The following is a 15,950-nucleotide window of genomic DNA, read 5'->3' on the forward strand; positions in this document are numbered from 1 at the left end:
ATGAGGAGGTCTCTACTTATTATTGAATCCTCTTCAATGATCACTTTTTCATGGCATTTTTATAGATATCAAGGCATTCTACATGTGAAAACTCGTGAAGTGTTTTATCGTGAAAAGAAGGGGTTTATCAGTTTCTCTCATCTCGAAACAAAAAAATTTCAAAGATAACTTATCCTTGCCTTTATGCTTTCTGTTGCCTGAGAATAATAGTTAAAAATAACATTTTCAATAGCTTGTCAGATTACAGTGCAAGGATGTATGAGAGGTGGAAATTGTATGACATATATAAGGAGAGAGAAAGAGAGCACAAACATTTTGATAGCACTTCAAGACCCTTTGAAAGCACTGACCTGGCTGTAATCTTGTGGGGAGTTTTTGATGTTTGACAGACTCATGTTTTTTCTCATAGTAGCTTAAAGCCTTTGAACTATTGCGTATGCTTTCTCAACCTATTTCTCCTTATCATAACAGGCTGTAGATTCTTGAACCTTAATATTCTTCTCAAAGTCCTGTGACTTGTTTGCTATAGCAGCTACTGCATCAGTTTATCTTGTTTTTAAAAAAGCAGAAAATATGCATTGGAGAAAGCTGCTTCTAAGCCATTTTGGGAGCAGGACTCCTCTGTGTTTTGTTACACTAATGAAGAAGACTGTGTCGCTTCTAGGGAGACAACATGTAATCTACCTTGAGTTTACAGTAGCTACAGTTTAACTGTATTTCTTCCTATGATAACTTCAGTGGCTTTTCAGTTGTGCTTTTTCTGTTTCCCTAACTTATTCTCTTACTATGCAAAAAAGAAATCCAAGGAAATTGATCTGGTTTTGTCCTGAACTTGACTTTCTTCACCATTAAGGTTGATGGCTCATTATTTCCCGTGTGCATCTGCATAGTGCATGCAAATGTGTCAAGTAACTTAGTAGGAAGAAGAGAGTAATATGTCTCCCACTCGTTGTGATTTATTGTTACTGGTTTTGAGGGAGGGAGGGCAGGTGGGTGGGAGGAGGTTGTGAGGAGATTTGCTGTGTCAAAAGTAAGTATAGTTTTCACAAAAGCAGACTTCAACTTGTAAAGACCTGAGAACATAAGGCAGTTGTTCTTCAGTTGGATGTATTAAACCATGTTCAAGCCCTCTTAGCTTCATAGCATATATAATGACAAAAACATGGTAAGACTTTGAGTAAAGTATTGTACCATTGGTGATGTGATAACACGCAGGTATAGAGTTCAGAGGGTTTGATCTAATGGGGAGAATCGCTTGGACTTCAGATCCATAAGACTTTTAGAGAAGTGTGAATCTTTTAATGTCCAAAACTGTTTTACATATAACTCAGAGTTTTGAGGTAGCTTGAGAGTCTGATTCGGAACTCTGAAATTGCTTTTCTATTTCCTTTTATGAGGTTTCCTTTAGCATGAGCATGTACAGCCTTGGGCTGTGTGTTATGCTGTTCACGTGTCTCTGAGGCCAAACTGGAGATTTCCCTTTCCGTCCTCCAGTGTATTGAAACAACAGTAGCAGCCGTTGCCACTAGTTGTGGTATGGAAGGGACACTTATTCTTGTACCTGTATCGGGTTGAATGAACTATCAGAACACCTCTTCAGACTCTCTGAACATCAGAAAGTTTTCATGAAGACAAGCTGAACCAGAAAGTTTGTATTTGCATCCCAAAGCTCAAGAAGGAATGCATAAAAGGATATTTTGTATGTTGTTTTGGGGAAGCAAAGATTATTTGTTCATGTGGCTCTTTTTTGTTTTGAGCAATGATGTGAAGAGATGCACGCCTTATCGGGTTAGAGCTTGATGTGTCTGGTCTTGCCCAACAGATATGTATTTATTCTCTGTCCAATCTCATACTGTTTTCCTGAATGCTGTGTTGATTTTAAAGACTTCTTCATTTGTATTCCCTCACCCTCATTTGTAACAAAAAAAACAGAACATATCAGAAGTTACCTGGAAACCTTTCACGCCATTCAATTCTCTGAATTGACAGTCTGTCTCCTGCCAATTCTATTCGCGTATACTTTCCCAAATTACAGACTGAAGAAAGAGAAATGCCACTCCATATATAAACACAAATTCACCTAGCATTTTTAACATTATGTTGGCATGAATCAATGTTGTTTTCATCTAGTTAGAGGAAACTTGTATGACTTCCAAAGTGCACTTTTTTTGTTAGATGCTGCATTTGGACAAATGGGAATGTGTGCAATTAAACTTCAGTTCCTTTTGGGCTATTGCTCTGCTATAATTTCTACCATTTCCATTGTTGATTGTGTGATGGCAGATGTTCAAAGCACACTGTCTCTTAGGGAGTAAAATTTTCAGGGTTTCTATATCTAGTTAAGTCAAACATTCTTTGAATCATATGCTAAAGTATTTGAGACATTCCAGAGTCTTCAGCTGAAGAGGCTCCCTCCTTGCAGTGTTTACATTCAATAAGAGAAAAATGCGTGGATAGTTTGGCAGGACTTTTGTTACTGAGCTAATTGTTGTAGGTTTTGGTTTACATTTATGAAGACTACATAGTACAGCAGCAGATAGGCGAGTGGATGAATTTATGGGTGGAAGTTAGCAGACCTGTTCTGGGTTTTGATGGGGTTGGTTTTTTTGAGGGATTTTGCAGGGAGAATTGCTTGAAATATTATCAAAGCTTCTGTATACACATGATTGTGGCTAAGTGTCTTGCAAGTCTTGAATGTAGGTATTTCTTACTAACTTGGAAACTCTTAACTTGATTCCTCAAAACAAAACTCAGGTGTGACTTTGATTGGATATTGGATTTGTAAATCGTGGGATGTTAGTGAGGGTGACTTAAAAGGGGTGATGATTAGGACATTAACTGAGGGAGTTGTTTTTTTTTTTTTCTTAAAAAGGGCTTCTTATAAGGGGAGGTTAAATGGAAAATGCTATACTTCAGAGGGTCATTGTTTATTTGTTGAAAATTCTCAGACTGTTGTATTGGAAACCTACTGGATTGCTATAATAATTATCCCATGATTTGGTTAGGAGAGGGAATTCTCAGCTTACTTTATGGATTCTCAAACATGAAGTGGTTGACGGTTCAGTGTCCTTGTAAGCCTATCATGAACTCATCTGGTATCAACTACTAAACTGAAGCTTTTGTTGGTTGTATTTATATATGCTTGGTTGTGATACTCATTTGCATGAAATGTGTGGTAATCTTGCAGGAAAGCCTAAGGAAAATCTCTCTGACTGGTTAACCTGCAGTTAAATAGTCAGAATTCAGAGATTTGGAGGTGTTTTTTTTTTTATAAACCAGTAAGAAAATATGATTATTAAGTACAGAATCTCAGCAGCCCCAAAAAGGAGAATAACGACATTTTTGCAATACGAGCAAGCTAGCCTCCAATTTTTCACTCTGTAAATGATGTTTGTTGCCTTACTACAGTAAACACATGAAGTTGAGTTTTCAAATGAATGTGTGAATTGTAAGAAGCTTTCCTCCCCGCCCCCCCCCCCCATTGTTCGAGGTGATTTTTATCATTCCTCTCTAATAATAAAGCTGAATTTACTTGGAAACAAGCTCTATCAGTTTGCTTTAGCTATAGGAGGTTGTAGCTTTGTGGTAAGCATTTGCATTTTAGAGCTTCCTATCTCTGGACCAGTTGTTTTGCTTAGAACAATTGTAATGCAAAACTGACTTTACAGCACTTTTTTTGTTATTTTGAAAATAGTTACGTGATATTTTTAATATTAGCCAGCAGAAACTGTGTCCTCAAACCACGTGATGAGAGGTGATTTAGTATTTCACATATGATGATTTGTGGAAGATTTTTTTTGTGAGAATGTGGTTTGGTTTCTTGAGGATTTTGAATTCTGTTTGGATCTGTGTAACTAAAAATGTCAGTTCTTGCTAACTTCTCAACTCTCTCATACTCTCTTCAACAAGAAACCTGACCAAAGTCAAACAGATTCTCTCTGGGCAGAGGTGCTATTTCCAGAGGCTTTTCTACTGCAGTACATAGTAGCTGTGCTCAGACAGAGCCTTGGCAAATTCAAGATTTAAAAAATCTGAATATTATTTATCATCTGTAATTAATGAGTATTTATTGTAGGACCTTCAATAAGGGAGAAGTGGGAAGGGAATTGTTGAAGACTGGAAGCCTTATGCAGCCTGTGAATCTCTGCAATGCAGCTGAGAGGAAATAGCAGAATTCTTTCATAAATTTGAGATCAGCTTTAGTGTTACTGTAAAACTAAGCCTGTTATGATAACCTCTGAGTAGAAGTAACAGTAGCTTCAGTGCAGCAACACTTTGATAGTACCTGTGATGCTGATGCTGGAGAAGGGAGCAGGAGGGCTATGGAGCCAGCTCTGTTTTCTTTGCAACACCTGGGCATTCCCCAAAACCAGAGGAATTCTTGTGCAGCTGTAAGCAGCTGCCTTCCAGGCTGCTGGGCCTTCAGGGTGCTACTCTTATTTTTCACCATGAAATTTGACCAAGATCAGAACAGATTCTTCCTGTCCATAATTGTTAGTTTCAAAAGTTTTTCTGGTTTCTGATTTCATATCAATCTCTGCCGCTCCTGTGGCTTTTCCAGTTTTTATAGGAGGCATCTGTTTGACTACCACATAGGTTAAATGATGTAGGACTAGTTGACCTTTAGGTCTGTGTGTATGTTCCATAGAGTGGCTTTTGCAGGCTAATATGACTGGATAGGACAAGGCAACTTGTCTTCTGTAATATAACACTATGAAGTAAGCACAAGGCATCATATTTTGAGGAACAGAACAGCAATCTGTTAATGTGCCTGAAGTGTTTGTCTCATGAAGTTTTTTGCTTATGATAACAGAAAAACCTGTACTGTACAGCAGGCTATAATTGATTGTACAAGAGACTGACAGCTATGCAAATCCCTAATGTCAACAAGGATTTGAGCCAGCAGGCTGTGCATGCTGAAGAGAATTCCAGTAATCTGCTCCTGCTCTTATCTCTTGGGTAGAGCCTTTTCGTTTACAGCCTGTTAGAAATATGTGACCAGTTCTCTGCTAGATTTATTGCTTGAGCAAGACTCTTTAGAAACAGTTTTTTCCTCACAGTGTGCCAACTACTGGGTTTAGAAGCATATTGTTCCAAACCAAGCTGTAGTGTCCTTTATTTTTTGGCAAAATGTTCTTAAAACTTTGCTTTTTGTTAATGATTCTAAGTTAATGTCTGACCCTTCAGAGGATGTGAAGGGAGCGAAAAAGAGGAACTTTGTAGATAAAAATGGAGAATTGCTTAGGGCCTGCTCTTGGATGTGTGTCCAGATTGGTTGGTTTTTGTTGTGACTTTTCACATGTGTAAAAGTTAATATACGTGTGTGCTTGAAGTATAGTTGGGAGCAATGTGACTGGATTATAATACAGGCTACATCTTGAGGTATCTTACTGCCTCAAAGCAAAGCAGAAATTCAGTTCTAAGATGTCTTTGTTAGTCATGCTATTTAACTTCCATTAAAGTGGGGGCTCTGATGATTGATGTGCTATGATAAATCTTGTTTTTGTTTTTCCAGAACCAAAAATGATAGCTGCAGGAAAATTTTCAAGTCTTCCCAGAAATGGCCCAGTGAACCACCAGTTCTCATTAGCTTCTTCCATGGACCTTTTGACCACTAAACCTTCACCAAGTGAGCATCGCTCAGACTCCTTTCAAGATATCTCTATCCATGGCACTCTCCCCAGGAAGAAGAAGGGGACAGTTCCCATTAGGTCTTGTGATATGTTTAGCCACACGGGAACATTGCCATACACCCGAACACACTGGCAGCAGCCATCTTTTGTACAGGATGTTATAGAAGAGTACCCTCTGCAAAATGGGAAGAGCAATAAACTCCATGCCAGGTACCTTGTAAAACCTTAATTTACATATGTTTGTTGCATAGGAATTATTATATCTTTTTCTAGACCTCTAAATGTTCAGTTGTAGGTGCAGCTGTTCATTATAACTGTGCATTCTAACAGAGGTTGATTTTTTTTTTTTTTTTTTTTTTTCTCCCTAGTACTCAATTTAGGTCTTGATGGAAGAAACCAAACAAAAAACAGTGTGAAACATATGCAGGATGGGGATGGGGGGTAGGGAATCTGATGCACATATTTCAGGAATTCTGAGAATTTCTTCTTTTTTTGACTTACTGAATAGCTCAGGCTTCAAAATAATTTTCCTTTTGCAATAAAATCAGTCAGTATATGGGCTGTTAAATACCCATGCCTGTTTAAAATTACCTTCTACACCACTCTTTCTGTGGGATCTAGTGATTTGGATTTTTAGTCTTTCTTTTGACATCTGTGTAGTTTTTAAAAACAATTTTAAAGGACTAGGTCTTGCCTCTGAATGTTTAAAAGGTATAGCATTGCATGTACTCTTCCCATGGAGGAAACTTTTAAGTCACTGAATTGCTTTGAAACGACCCTTTGCATTGTTCTAACAGAGCAGTTTTAACCCGGAAGTCAAACTGTTCTAATTTGGCTTTGATTTGGATTCAGTGCTTATGCAGATGGAGTTCTGAGGAAAAGGAAAGAGTGGTGTTCCAGCTGCCTCCAACCTAGAGCTACATCTGAGCTGTTTTTCTTGAAGACTTGGTGGAACCCAACATACACTGAGCTAGTGGCAAATTATACCTGTTTATTATTCTTGCCTGACTTCCTGGTTATAATATCCATGACTCTTGAGAATTATACTTTCATAGCCAGCATTTCTTTTGGGAATCTGTTATCATCACTGATATTTCATTGCTTACAAAAAAATAATTAATTTTGCAAATGTCCTTTTTTGTTCTCATATTGAGGTCTATAAAATGGGAAAAATTTTCCATCTAACACAAGAAAAATTAAGTGTAATGCAGTGGATGAGTTAAAGGCGCAAAGATGAGAGAGTGTTAGGTTGCTTGGGTGACAGAGTTAAAGGTTGAGAAAAGATAACAAAATGACGACTTCTGAATTAGGCTTTATAGTTTTACTCTGTCCATCACTGTAAGATTTCTTGTTCTCAAATCTTGTGAGGGAAGGACAGTTCTAATTATGTGGGGTTGTGTGTGTAGGGTGGTTTTTGTATGCTTTTTGCTTGCGGCATACAGGATCAAGCTTTCTTCTCACTTGAAAAAAAGTCTTTCTTCTCTGTACCCCATTCACTTCGAAAGAAGAAAGGGCCTCAGTGTGTTTAGTATTCCGCTGTCACTGATCTCCAAGATGTACCTGCTTACATGAACTGTGTTTTTAACATAATCTGCTGCTTTGATTTGCATACTTTTAGAAAACGCAAGCAGCCAAGGCTGCTGCCGTAAAAAGAATGTGGTAGTATACACTGAAGTTTTATCTTATGTCTTCCTTCTCAAGAGCAGTTACTAAACATGGTTTGCAAGAGATACTTTCTTTTCTTGAGAGACCAAAGCCTCCACATTGAATATATTTATACTCACAACTGATAACTTTCCTGGTCCTGTGAAGAACACTTCTGCACAAGGAATAAGAGTAAGAACAGAATGCTTGGGAGGAAAATATAAAGAAGTTCTACCTGCTCAGAATTAAAACATGATGCTTTTGAAATAATAAGAGATTCAAAGGATGTTATTAGTGCAGCCCGTTAATAGAATTTACATCTTTTGAGTCATAGCAGCAAGCGCTGTTCCTGTGTTAGATCTTCGAGTTCCTTTGGTAAAACACACAGAATGCTATGGTAACAACTTCTAACTTTTGTTTTCTTTAATTTTTACAATGGATCTCCATACATTCTGCTCCATTACCTGACAGCCCAGTTGTATTAGAGCAGAAGATGCTACCAACTTGACAGTCAGCAAATATATCACTTCTTGGGTCGTCTTGGGATGACTCTGCACCTTTCGTTAGTATACTTAAAAGAAAATTGAGAGAGCAAGTCTGATTTTCCTGTGGTGAGCATTCTGCCATATATGCTAAGGTATATGTTGTAATGCTTACAGTCATGTTGAAATTAGTTGGGACTAATAGTATAGGGAAGTCGATTTTACCTCATCAGAGTTATATCACAAAGCCTTGTAATAATTTTATTTCAGTGTAGGAACTTGTGAAATAGTATAACGTTACATGGATATTCTCATTCAGGAGTAAATCAGTCTTTCATTGCTATAATGCTGTTTACAAAAATTAAAAGTGTGAACACACATTTTAATCAAACTTTTTAATGGTGCATTGTTCACCGCAAGTGCTGAATATGATGTCAGTAGACCAGAACTAATAGTCATTAGGATTACAGTATTCATGTGCACATGGATCCGATTATACAGAACTGTGACTCGGGCATCTCATCATTTAAGTTTGTTTAATTCTAATTTAAAAAACATAGCTATGATAACTTTTTCAATAATTCAAAATGAGTAATATAATCACAATACGTAATTTTGTGGGACAAAAAATAAGCTAAAGCGAGGAGAATAGGAAAAAATAATGAATTGTGTCATTCCCTAATGGAACTCTCTCTGATTTCCAGAAACTTTCCTGCTGTCTTATATTACAGCTACCTGATTACATTACTCTGCAGCCAAGATGAAGTGCACATATAGTAATTTATTTGTAGGATTATATTCTGTCAGGATTTTTACATCTGTATGACCAGAAATAGTATGTCTTTTTGGAATTTCTAGTATCTTCTGGATTAACACGGAAAAATAAAATTCTGACGTACAAAAGCACTCTTCTAATGTTGCAGTAACTAATTCATGCAGTGTCAGGGGAAAAAAAAAAAAACAAAAAAAACCAACAAAACACACAAGAGATGAAGTTTCTTCAAACCTGATAGTCACTTCTGAAAACTTGGAGAAATTATTTTGTCAACTTTAAATACACTAAGATTGTGTTTTCTTCTGTTTCGTTTGGGAATGTACACCTGTGCTAGTTAGTTAAAGGGAAAAAACCATTTTCTTTCTTGAGAAAGCCTATATCTGTTTTTTACAGTCTCTTGGCAATAATTAAATGGCCAAAGTTAGAAGCAGCTGAGCTCTTGAGAGTTCTTGAAAGTTAGTTTTATTGGCTAAAATAAGAGTTCTCTCTTGAAAGTGAAGAGCTTCCAAGAGAGAATTCTTATTTTAGCCTGTGAAGGTGCCTGTGTGTAACATTCTTTATTATCTGATGTTGATAATTAAACCTAAATAAAGCACAATTGGAATTTCCCTTTGACACCTGGTCCATGGGTTCTCTTTGTTTAATTAGCTTTGACTTGTATTATAATGCCTTATTTAAAAGAAAAATTGTTCCAATGTGTATCTGTTGCTAGAACCTGTTGTCCTTTTTTGGCCTGTATCTTGTGTCTGCCATCAGGAAACCCAGAATTTCCAAGCTTTTTTAAATTATTAAAGTTTCACACTTGTGTGGATGAAGAAAGGCGTTAGCCCGGACATCTTTCTTGCTCTTCTTACTGAGACAGAGTACTGGCTGTATTTGCTATATCAAATGCTTCATTTCACTATAGAATCATAGAATTGTTTTGGTTGGAAAGGACCTTTAAGATCATAAAGTCCAACCGCTAACCCAGCACTGCCAAGTCCACCACTAAACCATATCCTTCAGCACCACATCTACTTGTCTTTTAAATACCTTCAGGGATGATGACTCAACTGCTTCCCTGGGCAGCCTTCATGGTCTTGTGCAGCTAGCTTGACTGATGCCTCTTGCAGGGAAGAAGAATAAATTTTGTTTCTCTATTCTACTGTTTTGGGAAGGGTAGGTGGTTCTTCCCCCTGCCCCCAATACTTTCCTAGTTTTCACAGGCAATACTAGCTCAAGTATTTGCATAATTTTAGACTCTTTATAGATTTTACAAGGCATATTTCATTTGAAATAAAAAAATATTGGAAGTGTCAAACTTACTTTAATTTCTCTGTGACCAAGCACATCACAAGTCTGCTGTCCTCATTAGGAAGATTTGTCATGTACTTACATTTGGGCAAAAAGCAGAGAGATGATGAGTCATAGCCTCATGTTGTTAAAAGCACAAACTTGAATTTACATTGGATTAACAGAATAAATAGTGTCATCTGGAACTACCTGTGCACTTGGATGATTATGATTCTCCCTGACTAACATTCTAGTTTAACAGACTTGTGGCATTTTCATGCTTTTTCATTAATGCAGCCAAATATCCCTCAAATAAACGAGACCTAAGAACAATGCAGAATGCGTACTATCACAGCAAGTGTGAATGTAGTGATGAAGGCAGCTGTCAAAGACCGATTTTGACATTCTACACTGTTTCAGTTGGATGTCAACAGCATCCACGTAGTCTTGGGTTAAGGTAGTAGTTGTCTCTGTGGGTCTGATACTAGCTCTGATACGAGCATACTTAAATGTTTCGTAATTGTAGAGATGCAAGAAATTTCTGAGGGTTGTTAAGAGGGTGGAATGGAGCAAAGATTTCTGCAAAGAATCTTTTCCAAATATTCCAAAGCAAAAGTAGATTCCAGTATTGATACTGTGCTCTCTGTTTCATGAGGTAGTGTGATTGCAAGAGATAGCAGACCAAGTAATTGCTTCTTGGATTGACTGGCAGCTGATAGCTTTACTATTCTCTGTTCCTAAACTTCCTAATTGTTACTTTTTTTTTTAAACAGTTTTATAAAAACTAAACAGAGTCTGATTCCAAAAGACTATTTCTCATACAAGGCTTATGTTTTGTTTGAATTTCAGTAGGGCTGCATACATACTATCCATTATTGGTAAGCCAATCCACATACCAGGGAAAGAAGAAGAAAGAGAAGTGTAAGACACATTCTGAAGGTTTTTCGTTAGGTTGGGGTTTTGAGTTGACATTTGTGCTTTTAGAAGACACAGAAAAATGCATTCCATAGTCATGGGTGCTGCTGCATGTATTCTTCAGTACTTAGTATAGAATAAATTTCAACAAAGACTTTTTCCATGGTTAGGATATTCATAGCATTTCTTCTTATGTGGATTCTCTGACTAAAAAATTTTGAACCTCATGCCACAGTCATCATCTTAGCAAGTTGTCTTGGAGGAAGTAATTTCCTCTGCTGCCTATAGCCACTTATTTTTTGAAACTGTGAGAAAGAAACATATTTTTGATACCCTACTGTCAAACAGGTCATTAGTTCCAAAAGTGTTTTGTGGGGAGAGAAATAATGCAAGTGGTATGATAGTGTCAACATTGTGTTCTTAGAGAATCAGACTAATAAATATGTGATCTTCACAATCAGTTTAAAGCATGATGAAGGAAAGAAAAAAGGTACTCCTTTCTCAATACTGGTAACTCCTCTAGTGCCTGCAAGGTAATAGGAAAAAAACCACCCCAGCCTGTATTCCTGTTGAAGCAAACAGGCTTTGCAACAAAATTAAGTGAAATTCACAGAATCACAGAAGGGTTAGGGCTGGAAGGGACCGCTGGAGATCATATAGTCCAACCCCCTCCCAAAGCAGGTTCCCCTAAAGCACGTTGCACAGGGTCACATCCAGATGGGTTTTGAATATCTCCAGAGAAGGAGGCTCCACAACCTCTCTGGGCATCCTGTTTTAGTGCTCTGTCACCCTCAAAGTAAAAGAGGGTCACCTCATATTCAGATGGAACTTCCCATAGTTCTCTTTGTGCCCGTTGCCCCTTGTCCTGTTGCTGGGCACCACTGAGAAGAGTCTGGCCCCATCCTCTTGACATTTGCCCTTAAGGAATTTGTAAGCATTGACTAGATCCCCTCTCAGTCTTCTCTTTTCCAGGCTAAACAGACCCAGCTTCCTCAGCCTTTTCTCATGAGAGAGATGCTTCAGTTCTCTATTCATCTTTGTAGCCCTCTGCTGGACTCTGCCCAATAGTTCCTTGTCCGTCTTGAACTGGGGGGCCCAGAACTGCACACAGTACTCCAGGTGTGGCCTCACTAGGGCAGTGTAGAGGGGCAGGATAACCTCCTTTGACCTGCTGGCCACGCTCTGCCTAATGCACCCCAGGATACCATTGGCCTTCTTGGCCATGAGGTCACATTGCTGGCTCATGGTGAACATCTTGTCCACCAGGACTCCCAGGTCCCTCTCCACAGAGCTGTTTAATAACAGCTCTGGTGTGAAATTGTTAACAGTCAAGAGGCCAGAAATAGGATCCAAATTTGCACTAAGTTGGCATTTTTGGGCTTTTTTTTTTTCCCTTCATGGTGCTTTGAAGGACTTCAGTACAAATTTCAGGATGGATAATCTAGCACAGTATTAAAATCAAAGCTACACACAATTTCTTATGAATAAGGTTATTAATGTTTTATGTAGTTTGTACAGTAACATACCTGTTCAAAGCCATTAGTGTTTCAGTTGTGTCCAACTCAGACTTCTTCGTAAAGATACTTGACTGATAAAAGTACATGTACTAGAAATTTAGCATTTGATGGAAAGAAAGATGAGTTAATTTTGTCCTTGCCATGTATATGTAGTATGGGACTCTGAAGAGTAGAGCTTTGGGTATTTTAGGAGAAACCGTATAGTCACATATTTGCATTAAATCACTCTCTTCCCTCTGCTGAGCCTTCCCTTAGGAAGTGTGGAAGTGCACCACCTGCCAGAAATGATCACTTTTACGTTTTCTTGCTAACTAAAGCCTTCAGACAAAGCTGACATTAATTTACACTGGCTGTTTCCCGTTGTACAGGATGTTTGTGAATATATGCTGGTTTAATTCCTGTTTACTAGCTGTCTTTCCAGTAACCGTTTCATCTGTTCACACTTGCAAAGACAATTTTTTGTCCAAATTCCATTCTTTGTCCATACTGATATTTCAAAAATAGAGTCACTGATAAACAGTAGGGCTGTACTCTTGGAACTGGCTTGGAATCAAAATACTTTGTAGATTTCTCCCAGTTGTGTATAATGCCCTGGATGCTTTGTTGTATCACTGTTCATGAGAGGTTCTGACCTACCAGCTGGTCAAAATTAGATTTTTTTGTTCCCCCCCTCCCCCATTTTTGAAGCTTTACTTTTAACTGTCTATATATTTAGAAGCATAGAGTTGTAACTATAGAGCTATAATTTTAGTTGTTTCTCCTTTTATCCTGTCTTAATTCTGTGTTTTCAAGCCCTGTAAATTCCTGTCTACGTTGAAAGTCCTGAATGTGATTGTAGCTACAACACTACTTCTCTTTTTATTGATATGGCTACAGACTATTCCTTTTTGTAGGTAGATAAGGCATAAGAGCTTCTTTTTTACTCTACCAAAATCTCAGATATGAACTGTTCATATCCAACATTTTTTAACATGGTTTAGGCAAATTAGGGAAAAAAGAAAAATTGTATCTGGTGGGTGTGGGGAGGGGTGTCGGGGGGGGCAGGTTGTGATTAGCTTGATTCTTTCTCTGAGGAAATGGGCAAACCAGTAGCTCTAACATCTTCCAGTGCTCACTGAACCCTGTTGCAAAAGATTAAAATACGTCAAATAACATGTAAACTAAAATGTATTTTGTAGATTAGCCCTAAGTATCTACATACAGATGCTAAGGATACACTTAGTTCTCAAAGTATGTTAGGTGTGTCCAACTGTATATTTAGCTAGACTTCAGACTCTTCGTTTGAGTACTGGTCAAGCAGACTTTTTTTCCTCTTGTTTTTCTACGTCAGCTTTTTCCCCCCATTATTTCAGATAAACTGCTATTATCTAGCATTGGACTTTCTGTTGCTGCAGCAGAGAGTCATTCTAGAGTAGAGTAGTTTATCTGGTCATTTAGGATGTTCTGTACTCTTAAACATTTCTGATCTTCAAGGCTCTGCATGTTTAGCTGGATGAGACTTGCATACTTATCTCATATAACTGTCCAGGAAAAAGTAAAAATATGTTCAATTTTAAACTTGACTAGTACCACTGACATTAATAGGGTAACTTCATCAGCATAAAGTAAAGCAGGTTCGCTGTCCTCTGCAGCACCTTGTCCTTGGAGGGCAGTACATTTGGAAGTTAGCAAGGTGTTAATCTTGAGGTATAAAGCCATTAATGGCTGGATTCTGGATTCCTGAAACTTTTCCTTCTGTCTTCATGTTATTACAACAATAAACAAGACCTGCTGAAGTCCTTGAATTGACAGTTGATAAGGGAAAAGAACTGGCAAGGCAGTACTCGGTGAGGAGCACACCGTTCAGGGATTTACTTCTTCCTTGTCAGAATTTGCAGCCTGTTTTGCTTCTCCAGATGCAGCAAATTCTTTTTCCTTTGGGTTCTTAAGAATGTGGTGCATCAGGTATTTAGATGGTGTTTATTTTGTTCTAACTAGTGATTTTGAAAATGTTATTTGTTGGATAATTTTAGTTTGAATGTGTGTTACTTTTTTATATGAATACTGTTTATGCACTTAGAGCATACGGTTAGGTGCACTTTGAAAATTAAAAATAAAATTTTATCTACTTAAGATTTGAATATGTCAAGTAAAGTAAGTATTTTACATGTTTCCTGTGTGGCAAAAAGTAGATAATGCTGTTTGTTGAGTTTATGGAATGCAGTGTAGTTCTTCAGGCATGAAAATATTTGCAAGGGTAAGGTGGGGAGGAAATTTTTATAAAACCACAGAATTTTTAAAGTAAAAATAGTTATGGTTTTGGTGTAATGCCTGAAACCTCCTCTTAGTATGAGTTTTATTTTCCAAAAAAACTGAACCAGACTGTTTGTGAGTTTGTGGTTGTGGTTTTTAACAGGAGTAGGGCAAGTATGGTGAATTTAGGGCTACTGAATATCTCAGTAACTTCTTCCATGCACACATAAATGGTTTTTCAAAAAGAAGGATTCCTTAGATGTTGCCAAAGCTTCGTGCTTTTTGTCCCAGAATTTCCCATTCTTTCTCTTTTTCTGTCCTGTTCACATATGCACCTGCAAACCTGACCTCTGCTGTCTCAGAGGCGGAGCAGAGCTACCCACTGAAGCTGGTACGTTTGTGGTAGAAGGAGTGCTCTGTTGTATAAGCACAGAATAGCTAATGTCCTATGCTTACATTGAGTACCAAATCCTCTTACCCTTTAACTTTTGGGAGTCACTTCTGTTTTGGCTTGTCTGCCTTTCCAGCCCCTCTGTCCGTTGTTGGGGTTGGATTCTTCTGTTGTAAAGTCCTACACAGCACTTCACCCCTTTGTTCCAATATGATGCTCACATCTGCTGCCTTTGTTTGCTTGACCAAGACCTGCAGAACCAAAGCTTCACTTCTTGCTTTTTATGGGGATTTTGGAAACCTGGCTACAGGCGACAATTATCAAAAACCTGCCCGTGTGGGATCTTGGGGGAGGGAGATGAAGGGAATGGGACAAAATGCCTCAAAGAGAGACCATCTCTCCAGGATTGGAGACTAATTAAACCCCGGTCCTTCAGCTTCTGACCAGAGGAAACGAAGTACCATAATATGGGATGGGCACAGCTGTATCATTGTTTGGAATTAATTGTGGGATCAGGACCTTACTGTTAATGAATGACTTGCCAGGTAAACTTGGGCCCAGATTCCTCAAAGCACAACTAAAATGAGCATATGTTATTTTTTAAAAACTTCCTGAAAACTTCTGTCTTTTTAGCCTGTTTTTCATTTGGGTAGAGGACACTGTATGTAGTGGAAAGTTTCTTGAATTACTCCTTACATCACATCCAAAGTTTCTCTCCTAGCTCTGCTGTTTCCTGGTCTCTTTTGTAAAGATTCTGGAGAGCCCTATTCACTTGCACCAACTACTGTATTGCTTCCTCAGCTTGCCTCCTGCCCACTTGTGACTGTTTGTTTTCCTTTCCGCCCCTTTTATGCTTTAAATAAAGATCCACTTTCCATGACTACTGCAGGATGTAACAACAGTATGTTATTACCTACGGCTAACAGCCAACAGTCCTGCAGATAAATGTGAAAGTGCTTATTTTCTTTTCAGTCCCTGAATGAAGACAGGTAGAAGGCATGTAGCAAAAAGGCAACTATGATTTTAAAATACTTTTTTTCTCACCTGTGCTTAGGTGCTTACTTCTAGTAAACACTTTTTTTAATCAGG

The 15,950-nt window shown here is 38.1% G+C and overlaps 1 protein-coding gene across 6 annotated transcripts in view; it reads left to right on the top strand.

The window, feature by feature from the left end:
* Window positions 1-15,950, top strand: part of BCAR3 (BCAR3 adaptor protein, NSP family member) — a 114,205-nt gene that overhangs the window by 50,160 nt on the left and 48,095 nt on the right. For all 6 annotated transcript variants that reach the window (XM_068406072.1, XM_068406070.1, XM_068406075.1 and 3 more), the window contains one exon: window positions 5,516-5,843. In XM_068406072.1, the coding sequence (XP_068262173.1) occupies window positions 5,516-5,843 (328 nt within the window). The remainder of the gene's footprint in view (window positions 1-5,515; window positions 5,844-15,950) is intronic.

Source organism: Nyctibius grandis, chromosome 8, assembly GCF_013368605.1.
Source record: "Nyctibius grandis isolate bNycGra1 chromosome 8, bNycGra1.pri, whole genome shotgun sequence".
NCBI lineage: Eukaryota > Metazoa > Chordata > Aves > Nyctibiiformes > Nyctibiidae > Nyctibius > Nyctibius grandis.